General features: G+C 51.9%; 1 protein-coding gene across 1 annotated transcript in view; it reads left to right on the top strand.

Annotated features, from left to right (window-relative positions):
* The window catches only part of PPM1G (protein phosphatase, Mg2+/Mn2+ dependent 1G), a 64,411-nt gene extending 54,405 nt beyond the window's left edge, over positions 1-10,006 (top strand). Inside the window, exons 7-10 of the mRNA XM_063914902.1 lie at positions 4,760-4,994; positions 7,988-8,117; positions 8,188-8,275; positions 9,393-10,006. Of these exons, the coding sequence (XP_063770972.1) occupies positions 4,760-4,994; positions 7,988-8,117; positions 8,188-8,275; positions 9,393-9,581 (642 nt within the window). The 3' untranslated portion in view covers positions 9,582-10,006. The remainder of the gene's footprint in view (positions 1-4,759; positions 4,995-7,987; positions 8,118-8,187; positions 8,276-9,392) is intronic.
* Positions 10,007-13,381: the final 3,375 nt, after the last annotated feature.

Below are 13,381 nucleotides of genomic sequence, written 5' to 3'. Positions count from 1 at the left end.
GGCAATAGCTGTGGACGTTCTGGTAACACCGTGGGTGTACCAGTCGGTGTATGTGTTCCCTCCTCTGCTTCTCATACCTAAGGTGCTGAGAATTATAAGACGTAGAGGAGTAAGAACTATACTCATGGCTCCGGATTGGCCAAGAAGGACTTGGTACTCAGAACTTCAAGAGATGCTTACAGAGGTCTTATGGCCTCTGCCGCTAAGAAGGGACTTGCTTCAGCAAGTACCATGTCTGTTCCAAGACTTACCGCAGCTGCGTTTGTCGGCATGGCGGTGGAAAGCCGGATCCTAAGGGAAAAAGGCATTCCGGAAGAGGTCATTCCTACCCTGGTCAAAGCCAGAAAGGAGGTGACCGCACAACATTATCACCACATGTGGCGAAAATATGTTGCGTGGTGTGAGGCCAGGAAGGCCCCACAAAGAAATTTCAACTCGGTCGTTTCCTGCATTTCCTGCAAACAGGAGTGTCTATGGGCCTCAAATTGGGGTCCATTAAGGTTCAAATTTCGGCCCTGTCGATTTTCTTCCAGAAAGAATTGGCTTCAGTTCCTGAAGTCCAGAAGTTTGTTAAGGGAGTATTGCATATACAACCCCCTTTTGTGCCTCCAGTGGCACTGTGGGATCTCAACGTAGTTCTGGGATTCCTCAAATCACATTGGTTTAAAACCAGTCAAATCTGTGGATTTGAAGCATCTCACATGAAAAGTGACCATGCTCTTGGCCCTGGCCTGGACCAGGCGAGTGTCAAATTGGTGGTTTTTTCTCAAAAAAGCCCATATCTGTTTGTCCATTCGGACAGGGCAGAGCTGCGGACTCGTCCCCAGTTCTCTCCCTAAGGTGGTGTCAGTGTTTCACCTGAACCAGCTTATTGTGGTGCCTTGCACCTACTAGGGACTTGGAGGACTCCAAGTTGCTAGATGTTGTCAGGGCCCTGAAAATATGTTCCAGGACGGCTGGAGTCAGGAAAACTGACTTGCTGTTATCCTGTATGCACCCAACAAACTGGGTGCTCTTGCTTCTAAGCAGACTATTGCTAGTTGGATGTGTAATACAATTCAGCTTGCACATTCTGTGGCAGGCCTGCCACAGCCAAAATATGTAAATGCCCATTCCACAAGGAAGGTGGGCTCATCTTGGGCGGCTGCCCGAGGGGTCTCGGCTTTACAACTTTGCCGAGCAGCTACTTGGTCAGGGGCAAACACGTTTGCTAAATTCTACAAATTTGATACCCTGGCTAAGGAGGACCTGGAGTTCTCTCATTCGGTGCTGCAGAGTCATCCGCACTCTCCCGCCCGTTTGGGAGCTTTGGTATAATCCCCATGGTCCTTTCAGGAACCCCAGCATCCACTAGGACGATAGAGAAAATAAGAATTTACTTACCGATAATTCTATTTCTCGGAGTCCGTAGTGGATGCTGGGCGCCCATCCCAAGTGCGGATTATCTGCAATACTTGTACATAGTTACAAAAATCGGGTTATTATTGTTGTGAGCCATCTTTTCAGAGGCTCCGCTGTTATCATACTGTTAACTGGGTTTAGATCACAAGTTGTACGGTGTGATTGGTGTGGCTGGTATGAGTCTTACCCGGGATTCAAAATTCCTCCCTTATTGTGTACGCTCGTCCGGGCACAGTACCTAACTGGCTTGGAGGAGGGTCATGGGGGGAGGAGCCAGTGCACACCACCTGATCGGAAAGCTTTGCTTTTGTGCCCTGTCTCCTGCGGAGCCGCTATTCCCCATGGTCCTTTCAGGAACCCCAGCATCCACTACGGACTCCGAGAAATTGAATTATCGGTAAGTAAATTCTTATTATAACACCCAGCAAACCCCATCATCACCGGAGACACTGTCCTATAATAACACCCAGCAATCCCCATCACCACAAGAGACACTCTCATTTAATAACACCCAGCAATCCCCATCCTCACCAGAGAGACAGTCCTATAACAACCAGCAATCCCCATCATCACCGGAGACACTGTCATATAATAACACCCAGCAATCCCCATCATCACCATATACACTGTCATATAATATCACCCAGCAATCCCCATCATCACCATATACACTGTCATATAATAACACCCAGCAATCCCCATCATCACTGTATACAATGTCATATAACAACACCCAGCAAACCCCATCACCACCAGAGACACGGTCATATAATAGCACCCAGCAATCCTCATCACCAGAGACACCGTCATATAATAGCACCCAGCAATCCCCATCATCACCATATACACTGTCATATAATAACAGCCAGCAATCCCCATCATCACCATATACACTGTCATATAACAGCCAGCAATCCCCATCATCACCATATACACTGTCATATAACAGCCAGCAATCCCCATCATCACTGTATACACTGTCATATAATAATACCCAGTGTGACAGGACGGTCCCGTACGAAAGCACTGGCCGCTTTCGCGTCCCGTCTCCTGCGCACAGAATGGAGGGTCAGGTCACACGAGGCATGACCACATAGAGGATTCCTGCTTACCGCCTGTTACTGACTCCACCCACTGCGTTGTGGGCGGGTTTATGCTGCCACCACCAAACTCCTAACCTGCCGTGGCGTTTGGAACCACGGTTCTGCTCTGTATGTGCCGACACACTGCGTTACCACACCTGTGTGGTGTTGACGAATCCTTGCTAGGTCTCTACCGGTAGCTGGCGGAAGGCGGAACTTGGAGACGTTAGGTGCTTCCCTGGACAGCCGGAGGACGGGGCTATGTTTGGTATTACCCTGTAGGTCACAAGATGAAGCAATCTTCTTGAGGCAATGATGTTTATTTGCTCAATAATAACCTTTAAAAAGGCTCCACCCTATTGCTAGGGGCAACAGCATACAACAAGATGTTTCAGCAGAAGGAAGATGTACAATACAACTTTCATGGGGCAACTGCCCTCCTTTTATCCTACTCCAATACACATTACCACAGGGGGTAAGCCCGCCCTGTGGTGTACAACCAATCAATGTTTACCCATGAGCTGTGCATGCCTTGGCTACATGCACAGCTACATTGTTCCCTATGGACAGTGGGGAGTGGTCGGTCTCCTTTGACTGTCCCATCCTGGAGGATCAGGATACGCCCCGGTGCCGTTCAGTCTAGGCTGGGGGAAGTTTTCCCTCCTAAACTGACTTCCAGAAACCTGCCCGGGACCTAGCCCACTGCCTGCAGCCTGGATTTGGGCTCCAGAGCTGGGCAGCCTAGCTCCCCGGTCCAGGGTTCCGGGCCACTACGGGTGATCTCCATGGAGCTCCAGAAAACCACTCAGCTTGTTTCAAAGCTGAGCTTCTTCTCTCTCTCCCAATGCCCCTTTCAAGTCTGAGGCTGGAAGGGAAAGTATTCCATTTTTGGGGAAAAGGTCTGGGAGAATCTAACAGCCTGCACAGCCATGGATTCCCCTCTCCTGGGACACACAACCAAGTAAGTGCATTTACCTTTAAATACATTTCATTTAAAACACACTGTACATTCCCCTTTTGATATACACTGAGCCTGTGCCCTGCATAGGCTCCACATTCTCAGGCACTGCAGTGCCTCCCAGCACAATATCTCTTACATTTAAATACATTGTTGTTGTTTTTTAAATACTGTGCCCAGCGCTCAGCGCTGGGCTCCCCTAGCCCTGCAGCCTGGCTGCTAGGGCTCTCTCTCAGTGCTGGAGGTATGGGGCTGGCTTCCCCCATCCTCCAGCCTGCCTCTGGGGTCCAGGGAGCTGGCTCTCCCTGTCCCCCCAGAGCGGCATTCACTTGGTAGCCTCGCCGCACGGAGCGGCGCACCCCCTGGATCTAAAGCCCGGCGGCCCGGGACACTTGTCCCGGCCGCTGTGGCTCTGTGTCCGCTCCCGGACCCCAGCACTCACTGCCTGTATGACCCCACGCCGCTAGGGAGCCGGCTAACCCGGTCCCCCCTGAGCGGCGCACTCTGGTGGCCTCGCCGCAGCGTCTGTCCCGGCTGCCGCGGCTAGCTGCCTCCAGTGTGCTGAGGCACCGGGAGCAGAGCTCCCGTCCCCCAGCACAGGCAACCCCCAGAGCGCGCTGCAGCGGGAGCCGAGCTCCCAGCCGCAGCGGCTCACCCTCCCCCCCCCCCCCCCCCCCCCCCCCCCCGGCGCGCACACAGCTTGGTGCGCCGGGGGCTGTGCTCACCGCTGCCGGGAGCGCACACCTGATGGCTTCAGCGGGAGCTGATCTCCCGGCTGCAGCGGTTCCCCTCTCCCCCGGTGCACACACTCTGCTCAGCGCGCCGGGGGCTGCCCTCACTGCCGCGGTCGCCGGAGAGGTCCGGGACCGCGGTGACACATTAGAATACATTTTTACACAGTAATGCAAACACGGCGCCTAGCGCCCACAATATTTTGAATATGGCGCCAAGCGCCCATTGTCCTGTTAATGGCGCCGGGCACTAGGGACTAACCCCTTCAGTGCCGCGGCGGCCATTTTACACGTGGGCTGGAGCCTCTCCGGCCACACTGGGTGTTATTATATGACAGTGTATACAGTGATGATGGGGATTGCTGTGTGTTATTATATGACGGTGTATCTGGTGGTGACGGGGATTGCTGGGTGTTATATGATGGTATATACGGTGATAGTGATTGGTGGGTGATATTATATGACAGGATGTATAAGGTGTATGTGCGGTTGTAGTAATTGCCGGGTACTGCCATAATCTGATGGCGGTACCCCTGATTTCCGGCGGTGGTGTTGGCTGTATACAATAACTGCTTCTTACTCCACAGCCCGGCTCGGACAGCGGTACCACGGCGGTGGTTGCTTTGATCAGGGGTAAGCAGCTGATTGTGGCCAATGCTGGTGACTCTCGATGTGTGGTGTCGGAGAAAGGGAAAGCCGTGGACATGTCCTATGATCACAAACCAGAAGATGAGCTGGAGCTAGCACGCATTAAGAACGCAGGAGGCAAAGTTACTATGGATGGTCGCGTCAATGGAGGACTGAACCTGTCCCGAGCCATCGGTAAGCGTTCCTGGGCACAGGTGGCAGGTATTCTGTCCTGTACACATAAGCCCTGGAGTTTGGAAGAGTGCTGCCACCTGGTGGTGTGCGGCTGCAGTACTCCAGGGAATGGATGCACGGGTCTCCAAATAGAACTAAAGACGGGAACTAGATTGTTTATCTCTGGAACCCGCCTGGGCTCCCGTATGGGTGGGGGAGTGTGGGGACTGATCATGGATACTGGGAACACCACACATCACCTGCAGTTTTGGAGATCCTCTGAGGTAGTCGTCCGTCCATCACAATTTGGCCTTTTTCAGTGATGCTCAGATCCTGCTTCCAGCACATCATATACTGCCAATATACCCCAGTCCTGGTGCCAGTGTAGTGAGAGAATCTGCGTTATTCACTTCTCCGGTCAGTGGTGTGTATATATATATATATATATATCTGTGTGTGTGTATATAGTATCTGTGCCAGGCGTCACACACCCAGACTGCTCTGCAGCTTGTGTATAATCATTCCCTGACATACATCTCTGCAGTGCTAGCTTCCCCTGGTACATACACACTGCACGCTCTGTGCCAGGCGTCACACACCCAGACTGCTCTGCAGCTTGTGTATAATCATTCCCTGACATTCATCTCTGCAGTGCTAGCTTCCCCTGGTACATACACACTGCACGCTCTGTGCCAGGCGTCACACACCCAGACTGCTCTGCAGCTTGTGTATAATCATTCCCTGACATTCATCTCTGCACTGCTAGCTTCCCCTGGTACATACACACTGCACGCTCTGTGCCAGGCGTCACACACCCAGACTGCTCTGCAGCTTGTGTATACTCATTCCCTGACATTCATCTCTGCAGTGCTAGCTTCCCCTGGTACATACACACTGCACGCTCTGTGCCAGGCGTCACACACCCAGACTGCTCTGCAGCTTGTGTATAATCATTCCCTGACATTCATCTCTGCAGTGCTAGCTTCCCCTGGTACATACACACTGCATGCTCTGTGCCAGGCGTCACACACCCAGACTGCTCTGCAGCTTGTGTATAATCATTCCCTGACATTCATCTCTGCAGTGCTAGCTTCCCCTGGTACATACACACTGCACGCTCTGCACCAGGCGTCACACACCCAGACTGCTCTGCAGCTTGTGTATAATCATTCCCTGACATTCATCTCTGCAGTGCTAGCTTCCCCTGGTACATACACACTGCACGCTCTGTGCCAGGCGTCACACACCCAGACTGCTCTGCAGCTTGTGTATACTCATTCCCTGACATTCATCTCTGCAGTGCTAGCTTCCCCTGGTACATACACACTGCACGCTCTGTGCCAGGCATCACACACCCAGACTGCTCTGCAGCTTGTGTATACTCATTCCCTGACATTCATCTCTGCAGTGCTAGCTTCCCCTGGTACATACACACTGCACGCTCTGCACCAGGCGTCACACACCCAGACTGCTCTGCAGCTTGTGTATAATCATTCCCTGACATTCATCTCTGCAGTGCTTGCTTCCCCTGGTACATACACACTGCACGCTCTGTGCCAGGCGTCACACACCCAGACTGCTCTGCAGCTTGTGTATAATCATTCCCTGACATTCATCTCTGCAGTGCTAGTTCCCCTGGTACATACATACTGCACGCTCTGTGCCAGGCGTCACACACCCAGACTGCTCTGCAGCTTGTGTATAATCATTCCCTGACATTCATCTCTGCAGTGCTAGTTCCCCTGGTACATACACACTGCACGCTCTGTGCCAGGCGTCACACACCCAGACTGCTCTGCAGCTTGTGTATAATCATTCCCTGACATTCATCTCTGCAGTGCTAGTTCCCCTGGTACATACATACTGCACGCTCTGTGCCAGGCGTCACACACCCAGACTGCTCTGCAGCTTGTGTATAATCATTCCCTGACATTCATCTCTGCAGTGCTAGCTTCCCCTGGTACATACACACTGCACGCTCTGTGCCAGGCGTCACACACCCAGACTGCTCTGCAGCTTGTGTATAATCATTCCCTGACATTCATCTCTGCAGTGCTAGCTTCCTCTGGTACATACACACTGCACGCTCTGCGCCAGGCGTCACACACCCACACTGCTCTGCAGCTTGTGTATACTCATTCCCTGACATTCATCTCTGCAGTGCTAGCTTCCTCTAATACATACACACTGCACGCTCTGTGCCAGGCGTCACACACCCAGACTGCTCTGCAGCTTGTGTATACTCATTCCCTGACATTCATCTCTGCAGTGCTAGCTTCCCCTGGTACATACACACTGCACGCTCTGTGCCAGGCGTCACACACCCAGACTGCTCTGCAGCTTGTGTATAATCATTCCCTGACATTCATCTCTGCAGTGCTAGCTTCCCCTGGTACATACACACTGCACGCTCTGTGCCAGGCGTCACACACCCAGACTGCTCTGCAGCTTGTGTATAATCATTCCCTGACATTCATCTCTGCAGTGCTAGCTTCCCCTGGCACATACATGCTGCACGCTCTGTGCCAGGCGTCACACACCCAGACTGCTCTGCAGCTTGTGTATACTCATTCCCTGACATTCATCTCTGCAGTGCTAGCTTCCCCTGGTACATACACACTGCACGCTCTGTGCCAGGTGTCACACACCCAGACTGCTCTGCAGCTTGTGTATACTCATTCCCTGACATTCATCTCTGCAGTGCTAGCTTCCCCTGGTACATACAGTTCTCCTGCCTGCGGGGGGCAGTAAGAGGAGGGGAGGTTCTGCTGCCAGCACTATGTAGCGCTGCGGCAGATATCTGCCCTGTGTCTGAGTAGCTGTTATTAGGTGAGTGGGACGTAGCACCAGATTCCCAGTATATTACTGGCCGCCTCCTATCTATCGCCTGTTACTGAATGGGAGACGTAGCGCCATTAGAGGCCAGTACTGATCTGACGCCAGGGAGTTTATTTGCATCCGATGGAGAACAGTGTTTGTCCGGCTTCACTGTACTCTCCTCTCATTGTCTCCAGGTGATCATTTCTATAAGCGGAACCGTAATCTCCCCGCAGAGGAGCAGATGATCTCAGCGCTGCCGGACATCAAAGTGCTCACCCTGAACGAGGAGCACGACTTCATGGTCATTGCCTGTGATGGAATCTGGTAATTGTCGCCCCGGATGTCTGTCTGCCCCGGTGCTGTCAGCACAGTCTCATGTATGTCTCTTTCTCAGGAATGTAATGAGCAGCCAGGAGGTGGTGGACTTCATACAGGAGAGGATAAAGCAGGAGCCCGCCTCCCTGTCTTCTATAGTGGAGGAGGTGAGTGGTCTCAGTCGTGTATGTGTGTGGTCTGATTGCGTGGTCTCAGTCGTGTATGTGTGCGGTCTGATTGCGTGGTCTCAGTCGTGTATGTGTGCGGTCTGATTGCGTGGTCTCAGTCGTGTATGTGTGCGGTCTGCTGATTGCGTGGTCTCAGTTGTGTGTGTGTGGTCTGATTGCGTGGTATCAGGTGTGTGTGTGGTCTCTGATTGCATGGTATGTCGTGTGTGGTCTGATTGTGTGGTCTCAGTTGTGTGTGTGTGGTCTGATTGCGTGGTATCAGGTGTGTGTGTGTGTGGTCTCAGTTGTGTGTGTGGTCTGCTGATTGCGTGGTCTTAGGTGTGTGTGTGGTCTGTTGATTGCATGGTCTCAGTCGTGTAGGTGTGTGGTCTGTTGATTGCGTGGTCTCAGTCGTGTAGGTGTGTGGTCTCAGGTGTGTGTGGTCTGATTGCGTGGTCTCAGTCGTGTGTGCCGTCTGCTGATTGCGTGGACTCAGTCGTGTGTGCCGTTTGCTGATTGCGTGGACTCAGTCGTGTGTGTGCGCCGTCTGCTGATTGCGTGGTCTCAGTCGTGTGTGGTCTGCTGATTGCGTGGTCTGTCGTGTGTGGTCTGATTGCGTGGTCTCAGTTGTGTGTGTGGTCTGCTGATTGCGTGGTCTCAGTCGTTTAGGTGTGTGGTCTGCTGATTGCGTAGGCTAGGTGTGTGGTCTGCTGATTGCGTGGTCTGTCGTGTGCGTGTGTGGTCTCCTGATTGTGTGGTCTTAGGTGTGTGTGGTCTGCTGATTGCGTGGTCTTAGGTGTGTGTGGTCTGCTGATTGCGTGGTCTTAGGTGTGTGTGCGGGCTGCTGATTGCGTGGTCTCAGGTGTGTGTGTGGTCTGATTTCGTGGTCTTAGTTTTGTGTGTGTGTGTGTGGTCTGCTGATTGCGTGGTCTTAGGTGTGTGTGTGTGGTCTGCTGATTGCGTGGACTCAGTCGTGTGCGGTCTGCTGATTGCGTGGTCTCACATCTGTGTCAGTGTCGTGTACCCCCACCGCTCTTGTGTGCTGTGTTATGGCCCCCAACCCTTGAGCGCTGTGTCTACCCCACAGTCTCACTGCCGCCCTGTCCTATCCCCACAGCTCCTGGATCAGTGCCTGGCTCCGGACACCTCTGGGGATGGTACGGGATGTGACAACATGACCTGCATCATTATTCGCTTCCAGCCCTTCACACACGCCAGTCCTGAGGCCAGTAAGCGGAAACTGGACGATGCAGAAACCGCCACTGAGAACTGCAAGGATGGCAGCAAGAAGGCCAAGCGGGATTAGCGCGCCGCGCGCCGCCATCACTGAACTTTCACCTCTGCAGACTTTTACGAGTATTATCTTTTTTTTTTTTTTTCGTTTGGTTCCGAAAACCACTGTACAAAGTTATTTGAGTTCTAGGGGTAGCTGGCGGGCGTTGCTCGTGTCTGGGGGGGGTGGTCTGAGCCCTGGGTGGGTAACAGTGTCGCTAAGGATTTGTGTATAATTTTGTAATCATTCCATGAACCCAGTTACCTTTTGGCCCCTGGAACCTGTGGACAAATTTTAACATGCCTTTTTATAAATCCGTGTGTGGCCTGGCTGACTCCCTGGACGTGTGGTGCACTATGGGGGGGCCGGGGAGGACAGGCGGCACTTGCTGGCCACTGCGGGTGGGTGGAAGCTGCCATGTATACGTTCACTGACGATTAAACATAATTCTCTCTGGAGTGGTGTAAATGGAACAGAAAGGGATTATCGCCTTACACTGATAGTGTTGTAGCCTGTGCTGTGGAGCTTGCGATCTAGTATAAGTAGCAGCCGGTCACCATGCTGCCTCTTCCTGCCACTGACCATGTGTCTGGAGATAAAGGATGAAACTGTTGTAGCATCTAGTCTCCTGCATTGTGTTCTGCGCCACGCTGTACTAATGTAATGGCTTCTCTCTAACGTCCTAGGGGATTCTGGGATGCTATTAGTACCATGGGTTATAGGTGGGGTCCGTTGGTGCCTGCCACCTTAAGAAATGTTCAGTGTGGTCTGGCTCCTCCCCTCTATGCCCCTCCTGCCAGACTGTGTAGAAAATTGTGCCAGACGAGCCGGGTGCAGTCTCTGGAGCTCCAGAGAGTTTTCTTCAAAACTTTATTTTTTGTTTGATATTATAAGGCGGTCTGCCTGCGTCGTGGGACTTATTGGGGGCGCCGAACCAACTTACAGGGTTAATGGTCTGTATCCCCGCTGGCAGGACATAGCTGTTTCGCATTACCCCCATGGTGTGCGCACACGGCGACAGCATGCCACCACCCCTAACAGAGCTGAAGACGCTGGTGCGATGAGTACAGAAACTGCGGATCCCTGGTTACAGTGTCGGCATAAGGGCGCGGCAGGCACTTGGCTGTGGAGTCCGCTGTGGAACCCCGTTTTCTGCATTTTGGAGATAACTGCCAGTATAATTATGCACAGGGACGGAGCACCATAAAGGGGGTGGGGCTTCCTGGAGAGCGAGATCAGTGGCGCAATTTCCTGCCGCATCAGACTCGCGCTGCTCCTCCACCGATACTCAAGTCACCTTGTATGGTACCAGGGGGATTTGTAGAAGGGGGGAGCATATATATTTTCAGAAAACTAGTTACTTTATCTAAGGCTCTAGTTTATGCTCGGCAAAGCGCTGCTTTAGCTGTTGTGGCATTGTGTGCTGGTCTCATCACTCTCTATATCACGCCATCCAGGATGTCTGGGGTTGTTATTTCACTGCTACTGTGTATGTTTTGCTGTATCAGTACGTCTGGCACAAAGGCTGTGTCCATCCTGCAACACAAAGTTTTCCCCTTCTGCAGGGGGATCTCTGTTATGTACTCAGTGCTCTCTTCCTTCTCAGGGAAGTAGTACTCAGGAACCAGAATGGCTGGATTCATTTAAGGGAATGATATTTAACATTAACTCTAAATTGGCTACTGCAAGGCAAGAAAGACAAATGCTTAAAAAAAAAAAAACCTGTGGATGATTTTTTTTAGTTCATACTGCTGCCCACAGTCCAGCTCCTCAGCTCCCCAGCTCCCCCTGCTGGTATAGCATAAACGCACACTTCCACATGTACTCTAATCTGACTCTGAAACTGACATGCCAGATTTGGTAGACGTAGGCACAGGTGACAATACTCTGTCTCAGGAAGCTCTAATATATTCTATTAGGGACGTCCTCAATGGGTGTGGTATGGAAGGTAGATAGTAACTAGGTCGACAGTGTCTAGGTCTACCACTTTGACAAAAGGTCGACATGAGTTTTTTATGGGTTTTTGGTGTTGTTTTCTTGGTAGAGTGACCGGGAACCCCTATTAGTGCACCGTCTCCCCTCGCATCTGGGCAGGGTTCCTCCCTCCACTATCGCTGCGCTCTGCACAGGTTACCGTTCCCAACTGTAATCCACGTGGATAAAGTATGAAAAGATTAAAATTTGTGAAAAACTCATGTTGACCTAGAAACCCTGTCAACCTAGTTACTGTCGACCAATAGTGGTCGACTCAGTTACTGTTGACCTAGAGACCGGATCCTGTCCTCAATATCCCAGATAAAGAGGCAGAACCTGATGAGTTTCTTTTTTATCCACTAGGGATCACTGGAGTGCTCTTGGGATATGGACGGGGTGTTAGCAGGGATAGGCATATTTAAATTAGTAATCCTCCACTTTCTCCATACTCCCAAAGTACCTCAGTGTTTTTCTGTGCCTCAGTCAGGAAGGTACAAGTGGACTATGTTCTACAGCTTTTTTCTCTGACGTCCTAGTGGATGCTGGGAACTCCGAAAGGACCATGGGGAATAGCGGGCTCTGAAGGAGGCTGGGCACTCAAGAAAGATTTATGACTACCTGGTGTGCACTGGCTCCTCCCACTATGACCCTCCTCCAAGCCTCAGTTAGATTTTGTGCCCGGCCGAGGTTGGATGCACACTAGGGGCTCTCCTGAGCCTTTAGAAAGAAAGTATAGAAATTAGGTTTCTCTATCGTCCTAAGTGGATGCTGGGGTTCCTGAAAGGACCATGGGGAATAGCGGCTCCGCAGGAGACAGGGCACAAAAAAGTAAAGCTTTACTAGGTCAGGTGGTGTGCACTGGCTCCTCCCCCTATGACCCTCCTCCAGACCCCAGTTAGATTTTGTGCCCGAACGAGAAGGGTGCAATCTAGGTGGCTCTCCTAAAGAGCTGCTTAGAGAAAGTTTAGTTTAGGTTTTTTTCTTTACAGTGAGTCCTGCTGGCAACAGGATCACTGCAACGTGGGACTTAGGGGGAAAGTAGTAAACTCACCTGCATGCAGAGTGGATTTGCTGCTTGGCTACTGGACACCATTAGCTCCAGAGGGATCGAACACAGGCCCAGCCGTGGAGTCCGGTCCCGGAGCCGCGCCGCCGACCCCCTTGCAGATGCTGAAGCGTGAAGAGGTCCGGAAACCGGCGGCTGAAGACTCCTCAGTCTTCATAAGGTAGCGCACAGCACTGCAGCTGTGCGCCATTTTCCTCTCAGCACACTTCACTGGGCAGTCACTGAGGGTGCAGAGCGCTGGGGGGGGGCGCTCTGAGAGGCAAATATAAACCTTATACAAGGCTAAAAATACCTCACATATAGCCCATAGGGGCTATATGGAGATATTTAACCCCTGCCTGACTGGAAAAATAGCGGGAGAAGAACCCGCCGAAAAAGGGGCGGGGCCTATCTCCTCAGCACACGGCGCCATTTTCTGTCACAGCTCCGCTGGTCAGAACGGCTCCCAGGTCTCTCCCCTGCACTGCACTACAGAAACAGGGTAAAACAGAGAGGGGGGGCACATTAATGGCTATATATATATATATTAAAGCAGCTATAAGGGAGCACTTAATATAAGGATATCCCTTGTATATATAGCGCTTTGTGGTGTGTGCTGGCAGACTCTCCCTCTGTCTCCCCAAAAGGGCTAGTGGGTCCTGTCTTCATTAGAGCATTCCCTGTGAGTTTGCGGTGTGTGTCGGTACGTGGTGTCGACATGTATGAGGACGATATTGGTGTGGAGGCGGAGCAATTGCCAAATATGCAGATGTCACCCCCCAGGGGGTCGACACCAGAATGGATGCCTTTATTT

Source organism: Pseudophryne corroboree, chromosome 4 (assembly GCF_028390025.1).
Source record: "Pseudophryne corroboree isolate aPseCor3 chromosome 4, aPseCor3.hap2, whole genome shotgun sequence".
Taxonomy (NCBI): domain Eukaryota; kingdom Metazoa; phylum Chordata; class Amphibia; order Anura; family Myobatrachidae; genus Pseudophryne; species Pseudophryne corroboree.
This window is presented reverse-complemented; position numbering and strand designations above follow the sequence as displayed.